The sequence below is a fragment of the Phocoena sinus genome, chromosome 18, assembly GCF_008692025.1.
Source record: "Phocoena sinus isolate mPhoSin1 chromosome 18, mPhoSin1.pri, whole genome shotgun sequence".
NCBI lineage: Eukaryota > Metazoa > Chordata > Mammalia > Artiodactyla > Phocoenidae > Phocoena > Phocoena sinus.
This window is the reverse complement of record NC_045780.1, coordinates 70,266,309-70,287,076: the sequence shown is the minus strand read 5'-3', so window position 1 is coordinate 70,287,076 and position 20,768 is coordinate 70,266,309. Positions and strand designations below refer to the sequence as shown.

Genomic DNA, 20,768 nt, shown 5'->3' with positions numbered 1-20,768 from the left:
TCTTCACAGGTCCAGCAGCCCCTTCTGGGGGGTAGACGCCTGGTGAACCCCTATTATATCCCCTTGTCTGAAGTGGTCATGCCCATGAGAGCCTCACCCCTAACCCTGACTACAAATAGCATTAAAACAGTGGGTTCACACATTTAAAAATATGTACATGTGGCTACGCACACAACTTTATTTCTTTTCGTGTTCTGGATCCTTCTGCCTGAATCCTGATTTTTACTTCCCTAAATCTCACAGCATGGTAAGACCCTGGAGACTATAAAGTAGATTATCGCATATTTCTTTTACCAAATATGACACCTGGCAGGTTGAAAATAGCACTTGCTTCAAATTTTGTGCCAGTCTGAACAAACCACTATCAGACTAACGCTGTTTTACTGGGTATACATAAAGCAGGATCCCAGGAGCACTGCATTTAAATCAGAGGGAAGAGGAAGGAAATTGTTAGAGGATAGAATCTGTAGATGGGAGAGGAAAAATGGGAAAAGACTGAGGAACAATCCAATTCATTTTGCCTCATTCTCTCTTCTCTCCCAGGAAATGGCTGGTGGAGAAAAGAAACATCCCAAACACATTTTTCTTTTTCCTTCCATCTCAAAAGCTATAACCAGGCATAGGAGAATTTAGGGGAAAAAGGGCCCCTGACATTTTTACTACTAACATTTCCTTTGCAATATGTCTGCTGCCCTTACAGTATAAGTACTACAGAAACAAATAAAATTGTGATTTAATCATATTTGTCTCTCTCATAATTGCCAACACAAGGTGCTGAATATTAAAAGTTATCAATAAAAGCATATATAATTAATAAATGTGTGAACCAGCCCCTCTACAGAGTCGCCACATAAATAGCAGTTTTTGAGAATGAGTTTCCAGGCCAGGAGAATCGAATTTATTTAGAACTATGTCTTGGCTATCTAAAATGCCATTCTAAATGTTTCAGATGGAAGAGAAAAGGCTGATGTATGCCACGTACTCAATAAATGCTTGTAAAATGCTGAATAACTACTAAAGGAATGGGCACCCAGTCAATGATTACTTTTGAAGGGAAAGAGTGAGGTCAAATTTGGGACGGAACACATGGCTTCTGGTGGGCCTGCAGTTTTCAATTTCCTGGCCCGAGAATTCAATCTTCTAATACTTCATTATGCCATACATGGTCGTGTGTGGTTTTCTTAATCTATGTTTTATTTAACAATACAGGTTTTTTTGTAATTGGAGAATAAAAATATCAATTCATATAAAAATTAAAGACTGCTAAGAGCTTGAAGTATTTCTCTTACCCACAGAAGGGCATTTGTCAAAGAGCACCAGTTTTGTTTTTTTAAGTGTGTACTTATGCCCATGAAATCCCTTCAACCCTTAAATGACGGTATCTCCTTGGGAGCCAGCACACATTCTCATTTTGTTTTGCCTGCATCCATTCACTTCCACTAATGGGGCTAATCTAAGCATCCCTTGGTGGTCAGGCAGATCACTGGAGCCCTTGGGGAGAAGGAATGCAGAGGACGCAGGATGTAACTGGCTTATGTTTGATCCTCTGGTCCTCAGTTTCTCCGTCTTTATGATAAGGGATTTCCAAAAATTAGATGATAAGCAACTTCAGGAAGCCCATTAGGCAGTATGTGCCCTCCACCGAGCTATAGTTTGCTCATCACTGGTCCAAAAGTTTATCCATGGGAGGGACCTTGGAGAAATCTTGACCTCACGGGAACCCAACAATAAGCAGTACAACTTATTTTGTGGAAGAAACTGACCCCACTGGAGGGTAGAGCCTAAGGTCACACACCATTTCTAGATCTTTCAATCACAAATCATAAGTGGGGAGGGACTTTAAGGGTTATCATAGGGAATTACGATTCTCTGGAACACTCTGGTTTCCTTGCTGGGTAATATCTGAGTCATTTGCCTTTTCACAAGATTTCGTTTTGGTTTCCTGTAATCAATGTATTTCACGGGAGGATGTCAGTGTCAGACAGCCGGACTCTCCATGGGAAAACTCTTCCTCGGTTTTGCCTGGAAACTGAATCACTACGAGAGTGACAGGGCACTGCATGCCACGAGGGTCACACCCCATCAGGACCCTGAGAAGGAGAGGATGAGCTGGCCAAGAATGGATGGCGGCACTCACTGTAGACAGCAGGACATCGCCTGACAACTCCCCACTCCAGGGTCAACCACCGCTGTGAGTGTTCAGTGGGGGCATGTAACTCAGACGTTTCCAGAAGGCTGGGCTGCCACAGAAAGACTGGAATTGTGGAAGGTCTTCTTACCATCTCCCCGTCTCACCCTCTTTACCTCCAGAAGAGTAATCAGATACAGGCTACTTGCATTCTTCCTAGAAAGGATTCCAGAACCTATAATACAGGCCAGGCAGGACAGGCCAAAGTCATCAAGCCAAACAGCAGGAGAAGAGAGGTGAACCCAAGTCAAACCAAACTCTGTCCCTGCTGTGAAACAGAACAGGGGCACCTGGTAACAATCATAACAACAGCCACCGAGATCTGTCTCACTTTGCTGTTTAAAAGTAACATTTTAAAAGAGTCTTCATTTATGAAACTATAGTTGATTTACAATACTGTGTTAGTTTCAGGTGTACAGCTTCAGATTCTTTTCCATTATAGGTTATTACAAGATATTGAATATAGTTCCATGTGCTATACCATAAATCCTTGTTGTTTATTTTATATATAGTGGTGTGTATCTATTAATCCCATACTCCTAATTTATCTCTCCCCCTCCCCTTTCCCCTTTGGTAACCATACGTTTGTTTTCTATGTCTAAAAAAGTTAACTTTTAGTTATTATTCTATTTACTGTCAAGAGGAAGCGGGAAGAAACTAAGGCTAGATAAATTGTGAGTGACTTCAACTGGTAACCAACTGGGTAGGATGCCAAGCTTTATTTGCTTTTGTCCTGGAAAAGTCCAAGGCACTTCCGGACTGGATATTGGGGTCAATTCAAATCCCTCTGCTAGACACAGGGTTCCCAGAGGACTTACACATGTGCCCAGTTTTGATTATTATTTGTTCTGAAAAAGCTATTCCCCAAAAGAATGCCTCTTCTGCATCTAGGACTGATTTACATGAAGTATAGGGGATCCAATAACTAACCCAACATTGGAAAGGGGGAGGCTCTTGACTGTTTGAGTTCTCCCTATTTTGGAGAAATTCAGAAGGATTAATTAGTAAATAATTTTTTAATTTTATGTAATTTGGAAGAATAATAATCTCACAAGAATTTTGTGGCAGTTGTTTAACATTCAGAGAGAACATTAAGCCCCTCAGAAGAAAGGATTCGTACAAATATAATAATATCGCATAATGAACCTCACTGACAAAGAGTGACATGACATCATTAACTTGGCAGTGCTTTAAATGCATCCTTAAAAATGAAACTTTCATTTCCAATATCGGTCAGCAGGAATTCCACTACGTTAAATTCACTGTTAAAAGTAGGAATCCAGTGGACTCTGTTCATAACTATTCAAGAAAATGGTTTATCAAGAGATACTTCACAAGACATTTTAGTGGACTTTCTGCTAGCACGTTGAAGCTTGCAGGCCATGATCAAAGACTATTCTAACCACAGTCAATCAAATAAAGGCAATTTTGAATTTACTGTCTTCATCCTTACGATTTTATCCCAAGAGATCTTTGGGAATGAGAGTGCCTAGGAGACCACTTTGGTAGGTGGGATGGTGCTATTGATGACACCTGTAGCCCACGGGGCACCAGGAGATGATATCAGAGGAAGGAGTTGTGACGGGGAGGCCAAGGTCAGCACGCAGCCACCGGGAGAGCCAAACTGAGCCAAAGGCAAGAGCTGAAACAGCAGGAATGTGTTCCAGACACAAGGTTCCATGTGAGGAGCAGGAATGTGTTCCAGACACAAGGTTCCATCTGAGGAGCAAATTAGGACACAGAGACCCCCAAACCCTGAGCTGCATCCCACTTCTTCTTTCTCTATTTTCCAATTACTGTTATGGAAACATGTCAAACACATAGAAACTTTTTCCTTTTTCAAAGCCATCCATTAACGATCCCTATGGGGATACCTGATTCCGAGTAGAAAAATCAATTGCTAAATTCTATTTATAGGCAACTCACATTAAGGGGATAGGAACAACGTGAGAAACTTCTTGTCCAAGCCAGAAGTGACAACTGTGGACAACTTTCCTTGTTCTTGTTGATCTAGTTCCAAAACTGAGTTGGGGCATTTTATAGTGAAAGTCAAAGAGAAAATATGAACATAAAGACCATAAAAGAATATTTCAGCGCTAGCAAACAGTCTGCTTTCTTTCTCCAGATAAAAACCATTAAAAACTGTATAACCTTCCACTGTAAAGCAATCACTATTGCAGTCTTCTATGCTGTTGATACAATAAATTATGCATCCAGTGCCTCTGTGTAATTCTAAGTGCAAAGATCTGGGGTAGGAGTTGACAGAGTTAAAAGAACAGTAGGAACCAAAATAGGAACCAATATCTAACAACAGCTGTTCTTTAATACATGGTGTAGAGCATGTATACCATAACAAAAGGATACAGGGCAAATGCAGAAGAAGTCTGAAATTCTCTTTTTGCAGATAACCAGGGGATTACCAGTATGTAGTTAAAGACACAGATGATGCAAAGCAAGATTGTGCTGGTAAAGGACATTCGGGAACCAAGGGGCCATGTATGCTACTAGGCTCAAAGAAATAAGATTGGTGGTTCAATAAGCTGACATATATACCATACCCATACCCATGCATGCAAATATGTATGCAGATTCATCTGAATAAATTATTTAGACGACCTGTATATTTTTTAAACTGAAAGATATTCCACATCTTCTTATCTAATTCCTTCTTTAATTGCAGTAACATTTGTTTATAACATATAGATAAGTTTCAAGTATACAACTTCATAATTCGACTACTGTATACACTACAATGTGCTTACCACCAAAAATCTAGTTTGCATCCATCACCATAATTCTTTCATTTTTGTAAAATCCTAAAGCCTTGATAAGCCAAAATTACTTGAATCCTAAATAAATCTCACTGAACACTTTGCTAGAGCTCTCTAGACATAAGTTAGTGCAAATAGCACTCCTTCCCATATGACCTGGGGAAACATATGGACTTATAAAGGTATTTCACAGGCATTAAATGATATACAAAAGAATGATTGTAACATATATCCCTATAGAAAAATATGCCTCATATTTCCACCTGCAGACACACCATCACAGATTATTTTAACCGTCTTGGATATGCATCATATTTGAGAAGTTAAAAAAAGTGCACTCACATCTGCAAAGGAAATACAATGACCAGGCTTCATGCAAGAGACTTCTCATCTGCACATGTGGAACCTAAGGCCAGCCAGTGGAATGTCAAAGGAAATGGAAGTTGAAAGTGGAAACAGCTCCCAGTGGAAGTCATATGAGGTCTCAGGTAGAGAACATTTTTTTCGGTACTAAATTAAAAGAAAAAAAAGTGCAATAAAAATTTTAAATGACGGGTCAGATACATTAAATAAGAATGTAAATACCAGAAGAACCTAATCATATGACTGAACGGAAAACCTTACCAACTGAAATCCTACCACAGAACCAGATGCTACTATTGGAAAAACATTCCAATCAGAGGTTGGCATCAAAATCTCCCCGACCTCTACTGGAACTGTCAAAGTATCAAACCCTACATAAGGAACACTCATCTTTGAGCAGCAGGGAATTTTGTACCTGCCTGAAATGAAAATATCTATCAGCTGAATTACTTTGAAAAAAAGGACACGCTATTTCTCTCAAGGACTCCTTAGCATCTGAATCAACTTCCAGATAATTTTTCTAGAGATCACTCGGTAGTCACTCAAAGGAACAGCCCTTAAGAAAAGCTACATGGTCACATGGGACCAGGGACAAGATGTGCTTTCAGCTCAGGAAGACAAGTACCAGCCACCTGGGTCACAGAGCACCTTTGCTCAGGACTTCCATGTGGCCAATTTCAATTAAAAGATGCCAAGTGGAATCAAAGTTTTTCTTTCATTTCTGTCTTCACTTTATGACTAGTTTGCTCAATTACACAGAACTTCCAGAGTCTCGATGCCTTCCTGGTTTAAGTGTCCTGGCCCAACTCAATAAGAAAAGTCGATATGGCAGTTATACGTTTGGGGGATGGGGTGGGTAGCATAAGGTAAGCAGAAGGGGAAAGCAAATGTCTTCTCCTTGTGCCTAAAACAGACATTTCCTAAAGCTGGCTCTGGCAACTGCTATCCATGTGACTGAACCCAAGCTTCCTAAAATCTCTAAGCACTTGGACTCTTGACCTTTGATTTAGGAATTTAAAAAGAATTTACCTAAATGGAATAACGTGAGGACTAAAAGAATCCTCTTACAGTACTTATCATAGTGCCTTGTACATTCGTAGTGGTCAGTTATTAGTTGTAATAATGAATGCAGTGCTTATGAGGTAAACTTACTTACAGAGCCCAGCAGACCACTTAATCCTATGGCCTCCATTCTAGCTCCCTCCATCCTGTAAAGCCAAGTCTCCCTCTCTTTTCCCTCTGCATCAGACCTCCCAACTGCGAAGGCAGTTTCCAGGGCCTTTCCCACGGCTGGGCGTTGCCCTCTGCCATGCTCCCTTGGCTGCCCTGGCTCTCCAGACCCAGTCTGGCGAGAGTGATCCAGCAGCTCGTTAATCCAACTCCCCAGATTGTCCACTCTTATAGCACAGACCCTGTTTCTTCATTCCTCCACGCACATCTCTAGGTTTTTAACCTTTGTTCAGGAAAGGGCAGGAAGCTGCCGCCAAAGGATCTTCACTGGATGAGAGGGAAGGACATGGGACAGGACCACTGTACCATAGAATCAGAAGAGGAAGGATTTGGGAAGTGATATCCAACTTTACAGTCTTTAACATATGTGTCCATGTGTGATCACTATAATGAAAACAATGGAGAGAAGGAAGTTGAGAATGGCAATAATATAAGGATGCAAGGTTTCAAGGGAAAATCAAACACCATTGATACTGATTATTGATATTGGAAAACCCAATAAAATGAGAAGAGGAAAGACAAAAAAATTGATGTGTTCTCTGTAGGTTATAACAAATTACAGCCATTCATTGTGAGCCGTTTATCATTCATGCCTAATTATCATGCAGCACAAGCACACTTATGCATATTGTGAAATATTAAAAGCATAGAACCAGAATTTTTAAGCTTGAAGAAGCTTTCCAGATTATGTAGGTCAAGCCACTCCCTGGTGTGAAATGTGAGACGTTAAATGATTTACTGGGTCACAGAGCTGTGTTCAGACAGAGGGAACCCCAGCCAGGGTCTCCTGACTCCCAGCCTTGGGCTCCCTCCCTGCTGGCCACTGGCCTCCCTGGGAGTTTATCTCCCTTTGGAGTAAATGGGATTTGATTAGAGGGTCTATACCTCTATAGGTATGGAAATTCTATACCAAGTATTATCTGTAGTCTTGCAACAGAAATAGGTTTTAAATCCTGGTTTCAATATGTTAATTTTCAGAGGTTAGTAAATCATTCAAGTAGAAATGTTCTATGAAAAATAGTAACTGTGGAGTAATACAGAATGCAACACAAAGATTTTGGGGGAGGGTATCTGCATGCAGATAAGTTGTGGAAACAGGCTGGTGGGAAAATTAAAGAGTATTAACAAAACCTACATGAGACAATAAAGCTTTTGAAAATATCCCACTCTATTATGAAATACACACTGTAAGCTACAAGATATTAACTTTTACCTCAATGAATTCCTTTTACCTAGAATCCTTGCGTCAAGACAAAGGGAAGCTAGGCTGGTTATGTAAACCATGTACATTTACCACGACCACCACCACCCCAAATGGAAAATCGAATTCCTAATTATGTTCCAGACAGAGGCAAGTAAAGACCTCTTTTATTTTTTTTTTTTTATTTTTGCGGTACGCGGGCCTGTCCCGCCGCGGAGCACAGGCTCCGGACGCGCAGGCCCAGCGGCCATGGCTCACGGGCCCAGCCGTTTCGCGGCATGTGGGATCCTCCCGGGCCGGGGCATGAACCCGCGTGCCCTGCATCGGCAGGCGGATTCTCAACCACTGCGCCACCAGGGAAGCCCAGTAAAGACCTTTTTAATCCTCTTCCACCCCCACCCCCCCCCACCCCCCACCCCCCGCCCCGCCAACCTGGGCTCACCCTATGTGAGGGAGGCGCCTCCTACAGTATGACTTGAGAAGTACCAAAAATTATTTGCTTGAAAACAAATCTTCCCTCTGTTACTTCTTTCTACCAAAAAAAACCTGTGTTCCCCGAAGACCCCTATACACATAGCAACAGCGCTGTTGAAGGAACAGCAACCATACACAGATTAAGCCCTGAGGATCCTTGAGATGATGGGATGAGGACAGGTATGTTTCGACAAGAAGACTCTAGTCTGGGAAAAGAAAATCAAGCCTGGGGAAGAGGTAACTATGGTTATGTCTGTTGGGATTGAGACTGGGTGTTATCTGTGTGGGGGGCTGGCAGCAAAGATGGGCTATTTCATGGTTATGCCAATGGCAAACTCAGTTGCTAATATTCCCATCCCTTCAATATCACACATTTCTAAGTAATGGACACCAGAGGTTTGGGGCCCAGTCATCATTCCTGTTACTTATTCGTTTTTTTGGCAGAATTTTTCACGTTTGTCTGTATGTATACATACTTTTCCCACAGCTGACAACAGAGGAGACATACAATAGTGGTTGTGGTTCTTCAAACTTGATTTTATATTTTATGAAATCTTCATACTTATCATTTCAATGACTTAAATTATCATATTAATTTGATGTGCTATCATGTATTTTATACTACTGGATAAATAATTTGCCTATGACATTTTGCTTTTATAGGCATCAATGCATTAAGCATCTTCATGTATATAGCATTTTCCTTCCCCTGGGTTATCTCCTTAGGATAAATTCCTAGAAGAGACCTTATTGTCTCTAAGGTTAGAACTTAGAAAAAGTGAATAAAGGAAAAGTGAATATGAAGCATATGTAATATAATAACATAAAACATAACATAGAATATTAATATTATATTTATTTGTATAGAGGTGAGTATATATATATAGGGGTGTGTGTGTGTATACATACATATATACATATATATATAAAGAGAGTTGTATAGTTATATATTCTGATTGAAGTGTTATAATTTTTAGCCCCTTTCAAATTTTTACTAGAAAAATTATACTCATAACTTTTAAAAACTGCCACTTATTAATCAAGGAGTCAAACAAAATCTGAGGAATAAGTAAACAGTCACCCAAAGTTCAGTGCTATCGTCTATTTAAAACTTGAAGGCAAATTTCACCTGAAACATGAGCTCATTTTGAGACTTTGAGAGGAAGCCACATAAGCTCTCTGGGTTTCAATTTTCTCAATTAAAACAAAACAAAACAGGAATCTCCAAACCCCCTGCTTGCTTCTTGGCTCTCCATTTGTACGCATTATTATTTCATGACTACCCAATACACACACATCGCATATTATGTCTTGTCACAATTGATGGCAGATAAACACTATGTTCCCCCCAAAATGGCTGAGTAGTGGGATATTTAGATAAATGATACTGATAGGACAAACCTAAATATGTGCTCTTGGGTTAAGTACAAGGAAATATCATTAGTTAAAACGTCTGTAATGAATCTAACCTGGCACATCTCTTAAATGGATCTGAGGTTAGAAACCAGCAACAGATGGCAACATGCTTTGCACAAAGCCAATTTCTCTATAACCTTAAAACTCTGAAAGGTCCCCAAAGAAGAAAAATCAGATAGGCTCTTAGCCAAGGCTGTCCTTGAGACAGATGAAGCTAATAGACTAGTATCAAAGAAAGAAGATGAGATTGCTGTTCCCTGGGCTTCAGTCCCCCAGGTGCAAGGACATTTTGCCATCAGGCATGTAAAATAAATCTTTGGGTGACTGGGAGGACAGATGTGGAAAATACATTGGCAGGATGAACAGGTGATGAAGACCCAGCTCACATATCACTCAGGAGAACAGTCGTGTGGCTGAAGCCTGTCCTGGGTGCAGGTGTCATTTCCCACCCGCAGATCAGAGCCACTCCGGTCCAAGTAAGAGAACGCAGAATGTACGTTTCAGTCAAAGACTCTCAGGACACAGTTTACTGCAACATTGAGCATCATAATAAAGAGTACAGGACATGAGGCATATTAAAATGATTTAATGCGAAATAGCTGCAATTTTTTTTTCCAAAAAGTAATTGAAACATGCTGTCTTCTTAAAGTTTGCCCAGCCTTCATTAGGGTCATCATCTTTCATCAAATCACTGGGAGAGAGGGTAAAAGATCAAAAAGCAAAGAGTGCTGTTTTTGCTAGGGAAGGAAGTTAGAGAATTCAAATAGCCCTTTATTTATGAACTACTGGAGGCTTTCTTAGCCCTAAACAGAAACTCCTATGAGCAAAATTTTGAAAATGCTTAGCATGACCTGAAATCTGCTCATTCAACAAAACCCGTCATTTCCATCTCCGTGACACCCATTCACCTATTTATTTTTTGATATTTACTTATTTGTGCATCTACTATGTGCTTAGCAATCCCAGAAACCTTGGGATTTACTCCCAGAAAATGCCTTCATAGAGAGATTGTTTAATACTGTTAAATGCATTTATACCCTAGGCAGCTTGAAGCATCTCCATTTAAATTTGGAGGGTGAAAGGGTTCAGGATTATTAGAAAAGCAATGCAAAGAGAATGAAAGAATTAATATTCGGCTTCTGAAACTCAAAAGAGGATTGTATAGCAAGACAATACACTTGAAAGTCAGGATCTTAGAAGAGATTTTCTAAATTCCTTTGGTGGCTACATTTTAACCTATCACCCGCTGGGACTGCGAATTAAATCCTGGTGTTTTACTAAATGGACTTCCCAGAAGCACCGAAGGGGAAGTAAAGGAAAAGCTCATCCTTTCAAGCTCTAAGGAATTCTGGTGAAAGAAAGACAAAGAAAAGAGGGACCAGAGAAAAGAAGGCAGAGGAAGCAGATCTGATCCATAGGGGGAATTCTGACAACCCCTATCAGGAAATTCCTGGTAACACTGCCAGCCCTAGCCTCCTTTCTGACTAACAGAAGTGGCCTCAGGAAACCTGAACAGGAAATTAGTATGCACTGTAAATTACAAAGAGGCCCTAAAAACTGCAATAAAGTGTGTCAGCTCCATTGAGTCAAATCTGGACTCTAAATGCAACCCCATTTATTCCATTTCTCTCTTCTCCCAAAATAGCAAAATCACCTCCTAACTGAATAAGGGTCAAGCATGACCACAAATACAGTCACATATTTGAAGCAGTTGAACTTGACAAAGAGGGTGCTACTTACACTCCAGATTTTCCTGTAGGAAAACGTTCATCCAGGGGACTCAGAATTTGCCATCTTAGAATTCAGCTTAAACCAAGTGAAATATTTAAAATCATCAAAGGAATGAGTGGCAGAAGAAAGTGGCCATGGATGATTGAAGGAAAGTTGCCAGAATTCATTTGGAGACATGGACCCTCTGCCACCATTTGTCTAACCTTAAAAAATATCTTGCAATGTTAACAATCCAAATTCAATGTCACGGCTTGTACTTGTTTATATAAACTTTCTCTTGATGAGAAAGCCAAAAAGTGGGTTAATTTGGAAGCTATCAGCTTTATAAGGTAAACTGTGGCCGAGACAGGGACAGTAAAGATGATCTAAAAGGATGGCCAGAAGGACAGCTTGGCCCTAATCAGCTCCTCCATCTGTTGACCTGGAAGAGGAGAAAACGTCTGCAAAGGAGACCCATGAACTTTATTCACAATCTTTCATCAGAGACAGAGAAACAGACAGAGCTTCCTTAACGACAAAATTCAAACACATTTAACTCACAGTGGTTTACCTAATTATAAATTGGAGGTATATAAGCACTTACAAATGATAGAGCAGAAAAGTCATTAGAACCTTCAAAAAATCATTTTATAGACTTTCCAGCCAAATGGTTTACCCAGAAACAGAAAGATCTCACATATGCAATACACTGGTATACCAGTTATTAACAATGGAGTCAATATGAAGAAGAAATTTGAGAAGTCTTTACTAAACGTCAGGAAATGTCTTTGGCTTTGGGGCAACGCTGGTGCTGGGAATACCAAGGGATTCCCAGCTCATCGACAGAAAATCATGTTATTCAGTGATGATTTTTCTAATGACCAGGAAACTCTGCTCTCTTTCTCTGCAAATCTGTCACTAAAATCTAAAGCGAGAAGATAAACAGAGCCAGAGCTACTGCGTTTGACTTGACCCACGCTTGTTGGGCGTGGCATATTTTGTCAATACGTTGATTTGTAGTCTAGCCTCTTCTCTGTACTCATTTGTAATTTCTCACCCCTCTGAAGTTATCACACCCCAAGAATACAAATCCCTCTCATTCTTCAAGACCCAGCTCAGAGGCACCACCTCCCACATGATAATCCCAGGCAGAATTAATGGCTTCTCATACAGTACATGAACAGTCAATTACTCACACCTCTGCTTATAGTAGTATTATTTTAATCAGTCTTGGCTTCAGAGTTGGACAATTCTTTTTTGCTTATGAGAACTCTGTGTGTAATAGCTGCCCATTAAGTGTGTCTTAGCTCAGGCTACTATAACAAATACCATAGACCGGGTGGCTCAGACAACAGACGTTGATATTTCTCACAGTTCTGGAGGTCGGGGAGTCCAAGATCAAGGTGCTGGCATGCTTGGTTCTTGGGGAGGGCCCTCCTTCTGGCTTGCAAACAGCTGCCTTCTCACTGCATCCTCACATGGCAAAGAAGGAAAGAGCTCTGGTGTCTCTTCCTCTTATAAGGGCACTAATCTCACCATGCGGGATCTACTCTCCTGACCTCATCTAAACGTAATCACCTCCCAAAGGTCCCACTCCCTAACACCATCATACCAGAGGCTGGAGTTTCAACATATGAATTGGGGGATGGGGCAGTGGGGGTAGGGGAGTGGGGGACACAAACTTTCAGCCCATCAGGAAGTCTGTTTACCCTTATTGAATGTTTCCATCGTTGCAAGTAAGCTCTTGAAACAAAGTCTAAAATGAAAACATTTTGTTTTTCACTTGTTCCAAAAGCTAGCAATTCTCACACCAAGACCTTTAGTCTACCTCTCAATGGTTTCTATTTTTTCACCAGTGAGTCAGACAAACTGAATGCTATTTTACCCATGTGCATCAGTATTTTGGTGTCCTTTGATGTCAGTGACCTCATCTCTAGCAGTACATTTAGGCTTTTTCCTCTAGTGTGAAACAAAATAAAACAAAAGTTTACTCTCTTCCTTCAGAAGGGATCTTACCAAATGCTACTCTAACATTATTTCCACTCACGCTTTTCAGAAAACGAATCTTTCTGCTGCAGATCTGACGATGTAGGCTTGCATTTACAAAGAATTATTCTCCAAATGGTCATTCAAGTGTGACATGTTTCATTTAAATATGATCCAATTTTTGTCAATCCCTGTGATAGGTCACCTTACATTATTTCATTTAAGCTTCACAAGAGAGATGATTCTCATTCTTCCTATGAAACAGACTCAGAAGAGGTGAAATAACCCGTTTGGTGTTGCACAGCCAATCCAAGACAGACAAGATTCTATCTATCCAATATTTTTAACCCTGAAGCCCATATAAATTCAACTATATCATCTGGTCTTTCCAAGCCATCTGCCAAAGTATTGAAGGGAAACTAAAACACATTGAGCACCTCCTATACGCCACATGCTAACAGAGAAACAGTAAGCGTTCCATAAAAATTTAATGGATGGGGGCTTCCCTGGTGGCGCAGTGTTTAAGAATCTGCCTGTCAATGCAGGGGACATGGGTTCAAGCCCTGGTCCGGGAAGATCCCGCATGCCACGGAGCAAGAAAGCCCATGCGCCACAACTGCTAAGCCTGTGCTCTAGAGCCTGCGAGCCACAGCTACTGAGCCCACGCGCCGCAACTACGGAATCCCACGCGCCTAGAGCCCGTGCTCCACAAGAGAAGCCACCGCAATGAGAAGCCCACGCACTGCAAGGAAGAGTAGCCCCCGCTCGCCACAACTAGAGAAAGCAGGCGTGCAGCAATGATGACAAAACACGGCCAAAAAAAAAAATTTAATGGATGCAAGTTGGGAAAAAAAAACCTATCATTGCAAAGCTGTATAGAGTTTATATCTCAAAAGAAGTAGAATTTGATCCCTACTTTGGAACATGAGTTTTGTTTGTTGAACGTCTCTAATCTCATTGATTACCACCCCCCAAAACACCCTGTAACAGAGATTAATAGTTATTGCTATTGTCAGAACACATTAGTGCTGATCTCTGATCTCAGAATGATGTCCTGAGAATTCCATGAATAATATATAGGATACCTAGCACAGTGCCTGGGCACACAGTATATACTGAGTAAATAGCACTTTCTATTAAGTTGTCCTATTCTTCAGTTTATAGGCAAGGGATAGTTGTCAAGCAGGTTAGTAGCTTTTACATCCTGACACAGCTCTCACAAGGTAGAGTTAAGAGTCAGCTCAAGTCTTCCTGGTTCCAAAGCCTGTGACCTGGAATCTCCCCCCATGACCATTCCTGAAGGCATCCCATTTTTACAATCGACACGGGAAAACTAAGCAGCCATATGTCCTTACCCTACTTAAAAGTAAAGGAATGAACTCTGAAATGCCATCCACTCTTTTCAGTCAGGATATAGGGTCAGTTCAATGTGTATGTCAAGCTAAAAACCATACTCCCTTTAACATGACAACGAAAAATGAGAAGATTGCTCTGAAAAGACCATGCCTTCTAATTCGAAAAGCCACTGCTCTCATGACTCTGGCCTCTTCTGGAATCACACTCTCCCCCGAATGCCAATGCAAGGGCTGGCTCCTTGGTTTGAAAGGCATGGCTGGTGTCATCCAGACATCCTTTGGGAAATATCAATATCAATATCTCCATTTACTGGGGCCCCAATTTCCTCCTCTGTGTCCCCTCTCCCATCACAGTGAAGGCCCACTGTGATGATCTCCCCCCCTGAACCCCAGGATTTCTATCATCACCACCTCCTAGGCCCCAACCTTTCTGCACAGCTGTATGCAGCCCTCCTTCTGTGACAACTACACACTGAACATGCACCTGGCTAACTTTCCATCTATCTTCCTAGGCACCAGTGGAGTTAGGGAGGGTTAACCCTTCTTTCTGACCTGAATAATCTGTAAGGAAATACATTTTATAAGCTGAGATTGGATATATTTCTATGAGCTCCCCACATTCATTTCCTTGAAAAGTAAACGAATTCCTTACTTTAGGCCATTGCTTTGCCAATAAGTCTGATCTTGACAATTACTTGGAACACTGATGAAAGACACACATCTATGAAATGTACTTCTCTAGAAAAGGGGCTTAGGAAGCCGATGATAGGAAGCCGATGACAGGAAGCCATCACAGCTAATTCTTACGATAACCCAAGCTGGGAAAACACACCAAAGTAATTTAATTATACATCAAATATATTTTAAAATAAAATTTTGCCAATACAATTATAATTGCGAATTTTATCCATATTTTCACTGTCAACTTTTCAACAATTACAGCCATATTTTTAAAGCATCCTAATTCTGTTTTTTCAGTGATGTTGAGGTAAACCTCCAGTCCAGGCCTTTCTTTCAGCCAGAGTGTTGGTAATGGGGCAGGTTCGGTATTATTTTAGGCCACAGTACAGGACATGCTGTTATCTACAGGCTCCATATAATTTCCTGTGCTCCTCAAATGTCTCCCAGCAACTGCCCTGACATGGCTCGAAATTAGCTTGAGCAATCTGACAGGATCATAACACCTGCCTTGGAGCTATAACTACACATTTCTCTTGTGAAATCTGATGTGCTTGAGTAATATGCTAAATCTGGGATTTATTTTTACCTAAGAAAGATATAGAAACAAAAAACAAGATAGGTCATTAAAATCACTGGGAGTACCTAGAAGCCACAAAACAAGTTCAAGGTTTATGAAGAAATATTATAAAGAAAATTTTATTGTAAAATATTGCCTCTAAGAATGTATTTTAGTAGCTCTTCACGTAGTTTTAGATTTCTTTCCCCATTTAGTTGATACAATTTCGAAAGCATTAAAAAAAAAAGCTGACACTTGAAAGCTACAGTATAGCCATTTTTTTGTGTGTAACACTAACCTAAGTAAAGTATGGAATACTGGATGTGTGTTTATACCCCTTAGAGTGCTAAACATGCATCAACTTAATAAATGAATAGTAAAGTAGCCATTGAGAACAGCAATAGCAAGAATGACTAAAATTATCATTAGAGCTTGGCTTCCGGGAGGATGGCGTCAGAGTAAGACGCAGAGATCACCTTCCTCCCCACAGACACACCAGAAATACATCTACACGTGGAACAACTCCTACAGAACACCTACTGAACGCTGGCAGAAGACCTCAGACCTCCCAAAAGGCAAGAAACACCCCCCCCCCCACGTACCTGGGTACGGCAAAAGAAAAAATAAACAGAGACAAAAGAATAGGGACGGTACCTGCACCAGTGGCAGGGAGCCGTGAAGGAGGAAACGTTTCCACACACTAGGAAGCCCCTTCGCGGGAGGAGACTGCGGGTGGCGGAGGGGGGAAGCTTCGGAGCCGCGGAGGAGAGCACAGCAACAGGGGTGGGGAGGGCAAAGCGGAGAGATTCCCACACAGAGGATCAGTGCCGAGCAGCACTTACCAGACCGAGAGGCTTCTCTGCTCACCCGCCGGGGCGGGCGGGGCTGGGAGCTGAGGCTCGGGCTTCGGTCGGAGCGCCGGGAGAGTACTGGGGTTGGCGGCGTGAACACAGCCTGCAGGGGGTTAGTGCACCACGGCTAACCGGGAGGGAGCCCGGGAAAAAGTCTGGACCTGCCGAAGAGGCAAGAGACTTTTTCTTCCCTCTTTCTTTCCTGATGCGCGAGGAGAGCGGATTAAGAGCGCTGCTTAAAGGAGCTCCAGAGATAGGGGTGAGCCGCGGCTAAAAGCGCGGACCCCAGAGACGGGGATGAAACGCTAAGGCTGCTGCTGCTGCTGCCACAAAGAAGCCTGTGTGCGAGCACAGGTCACTCTCCACATCCCCTTCCGGGGAGCCTGTGCAGCCCGCCAGTGCCAGGGTCCCGGGATCCAGGGACAACTCCCCTGGGAAAACGCACAGCACGCCTCAGGCTGGTGCAACGTCACGCCGGCGCGACGTCACGCCGGCCTCTGCCGCCGCAGGCCCGCCCCGCACTCCGTGCCCCTCCCTCCCCCCTGGCCTGAGTGAGCCAGAGCCCCTGAATCAGCGGCTCCTTTAACCCCGTCCTGTCAGCGAAGGACAGACACCCTGCAGCGACCTACACGAAGAGGCGGGGCCAAATCCAAAGCTGAGCCCCCGGGAGCTGTGCGAACAAAGAAGAGAAAGGGAAATCTCTCCCAGCAGCCTCAGAAGCAGCGGATTAAAGCTCCACAATCAACTTGATGTACCTGCACCTGTGGAATACATGAATAGACAACGAATCATCCCAAATTGAGGAGGTGGACTTTGCGAGCAAGATTTATCATTTTTTTTCCCTTTTTCCTCTTTTTGTGAGTGTCTATGTGTATGCTTCTGTGTGAGATTTTGTCTGTATAGCTTTGCTTCCACCATTTGTCCTAGGGTTCTATCCGTCCGGTTTTTTTTTTGTTTGTTTTTTCTTTTTTTTACTTAATAATTATTTTTTTATTTTAATAACTTTATTATATTTTATCTTACTTTATTTTATTTTACTTTATCTTCTTTCTTTTTATCCTTCCTTCCCTCCTCCCACCCTCCCTCCTTTCTTTCTTTCTACTTCTACTAATTCTTTCTTTCTACTTTTTCTCCCTTTTATTCTCAGCCATGTGGATAAAAGGCTCTTGGTGCTGCAGCCAGGAGTCACTGCTGTGCCTCTGACGTGGGAGAGCCAACTTCAGGACACTGGTCCACAAGAGACCTCCTAGCTCCACATAATATAAAACGGCGAAAATCTCCGAGAGATCTCCATCTCAACACCAGCACCCAGATTCACTCTATGACCAGCAAGCTACAGAACTAGACATCCTATGCCAAACTACTAGCAAGACAGGAACACAACCCCACCCATTAGCAGCGAGGCTGCCTAAAATCATAATAAGGCCACAGACACCCCAAAACACACCACCAGACGTGGACCTGCCCACCAGAAAGACAAGATCCAGCCTCATCCACCAGAACACAGGCACTAGTCTCCTCCACCAGGAAGCCTACACAACCCACTGAACCAACCTTAGCCACTGGAGACAGACACCAAAAACAACAGGAACTACGAACCTGAAGCCTGCAAAACGAGACCCCAAACACAGTAAGATAAGCAAAATGAGAAGACAGAAAAACACACAGCAGATGAAGGAGCAAGATAAAAACGCACCTGACCTAACAAATGAAGAGGAAATAGGCAGTCTACCTGAAAAATAATTCAGAATAATGATAGTAAAGATGATCCAAAATCTTGGAAATAGAATGGACAAAATGCAAGAAACATTTAAAAAGGGCCTAGAAGAACTAAAGATGAAACAAACAATGATGAACAACACAATAAATGAAATGAAAAATACTCTAGATGGGATCAATAGCAGAATAACTGAGGCAGAAGAACGGATAAGTGACCTGGAAGATAAAATAGTGGAATAACTACTGCAGAGCAGAATAAAGAAAAAAGAATGAAAAGAACTGAGGACAGTCTCAGAGACCTCTGGGACAATATTCAACACACCAACATTCGAATTATAGGGGTTCCAGAAGAAGAAGAGAAAAAGAAAGTGACTGAGAAAATATTTGAAGAGATTATAGTTGAAAACTTCCCTAATATGGGAAAGGAAATAGTTAGTCAAGTCCAGAAAGCACAGAGAGTCCCATACAGAATAAATCCAAGGAGAAATATGCCAAGACACATATTAATCAAACTGTCAAAAATTAAATACAAAGAAAACATGTTAAAAGCAGCAAGGGAAAAACAACAAATAACACGCAAGGGAATCCCCATAAGGTTAACAGCTGATCTTTCAGCAGAAACTCTGCAAGCCAGAAGAGACTGGCAGGACATATTTAAACTGATGAAGAAGAAGAACCTGCAACCAGGATTACTCTACCCAGCAAGGATATAATTCAGATTTGATAGAGAAATTAAAACCTTTACAGACAAGCAAAAGCTGAGAGAGTTCAGCACCACCAAACCAGCTCTACAACAACTGCTAAAGGAACTTCTCTAGGCAAGAAACACAAGAGAAGGAAAAGACCTACAATAACAAACCCAAAACAATTAAGAAAATGGGAATAGGAACATACATATCGATAATTACCCTAAATGTAAATGGACTAATTGCTCCCACCAAAAGATACAGATTGGCTGAATGGATACAAAACCAAGACCCATATATTTGCTGTCTACAAGAGACCCACTTCAGACCTAGAGACACATACAGACTGAAAGTAAGGGGATGGAAAAAGATATTTCATGCAAATGGAAACCAAAAGAAAGTTGGAGTAGCAATTCTCATATCAGACAAAATAGACTTTAAAATAAAGACTATTAGAAGAGACAAAGAAGGACACTACATAATGATCAAGGGATCGATCCAAGAAGAAGATATAACAATTGTAAATATTTTTGCACCCAACATAGGAGCACCTCAATACATAAGGCAAATACTAACAGCCATAAAAAGGGAAATCGACATTAACACGTTCATAGTAGGGGACTTTAACACCCCACTTTCAACAATGGACAGGTCATCCAAAATGAAAATAAATAAGGAAACACAAGCTCTAAATGATACATTAGACAAGATGGACTTAATTGATATTTATAGGACATTCCATCCAAAAACAACAGAATACACATTTTCCTCAAGTGCTCATGGAACATTCTCCAGGATAGATCATATCTTGGGTCACAAGTCAAGCCTTGGTAAATTTAAGAAAATTGAAATTGTTTCAAGTATCTCTTCCGACCACAACACTATGAGACTAGATACCAATTACCAGAAAACATCCGTAAAAAATACAAACACATGGAGGCTAAACAATACACTACTTAATAATGAAGTGATCACTAAAGAAATCAAAGAAGAAATCAAAAAATACCTAGAAACAAATAACAATGGAGACACAACGACCCAAAACCTATGGGATGCAGCAAAAGCAGTTCTAAGAGGGAAGTTTATAGCAATACAATCCTACCTTAAGAAACAGGAAACTTCTTGAATAAACAACCTAACCTTACACCTAAAGCAATTAGAGAAAGAAGACCAAAAAAACCCCAAAGTTAGCAGAAGGAAAGAAATCATAAAAATCAGATCAGAAATAAATGAAAAAGAAATTAAGGAAACGATAGCAAATATCAATAAAACTAAAAGCTGGTTCTTTGAGAAGATAAAATTGATAAAGGATTAGCCAGACTCATCAAGAAAAATAGGGAGAAGACTCAAATCAATAGAATTAGAAATGAAAAAGGAGAAGTAACAACTGACACTGCAGAAATACACAAGATCATGAGAGATTACTACAAGCAACTCTATGCCAATAAAATGACTAACCTGGAAGAAATGGAAAAAGTCTTAGAAATGCACAACCTGCCAGGACTGAATCAGGAAGAAAGAGAAAATATGAACAGACCGATCACAAACACTGAAATTGAAACTGTGATTAAAACTCTTCCA

The 20,768-nt window shown here is 41.2% G+C and overlaps 1 protein-coding gene across 9 annotated transcripts in view; it reads right to left on the bottom strand.

The window, feature by feature from the left end:
* The window catches only part of ITGBL1 (integrin subunit beta like 1), a 242,080-nt gene that overhangs the window by 192,023 nt on the left and 29,289 nt on the right, over positions 1-20,768 (bottom strand). The window contains exon 2 of one of the 9 annotated variants that reach the window (XM_032611347.1): positions 5,302-5,469. The exons of the other annotated variants lie outside the window; for them this stretch is intronic. Coding sequence (XP_032467238.1) covers positions 5,302-5,350 — 49 coding nt within the window. The 5' untranslated portion in view covers positions 5,351-5,469. The remainder of the gene's footprint in view (positions 1-5,301; positions 5,470-20,768) is intronic. 9 annotated transcript variants of the gene reach the window in all.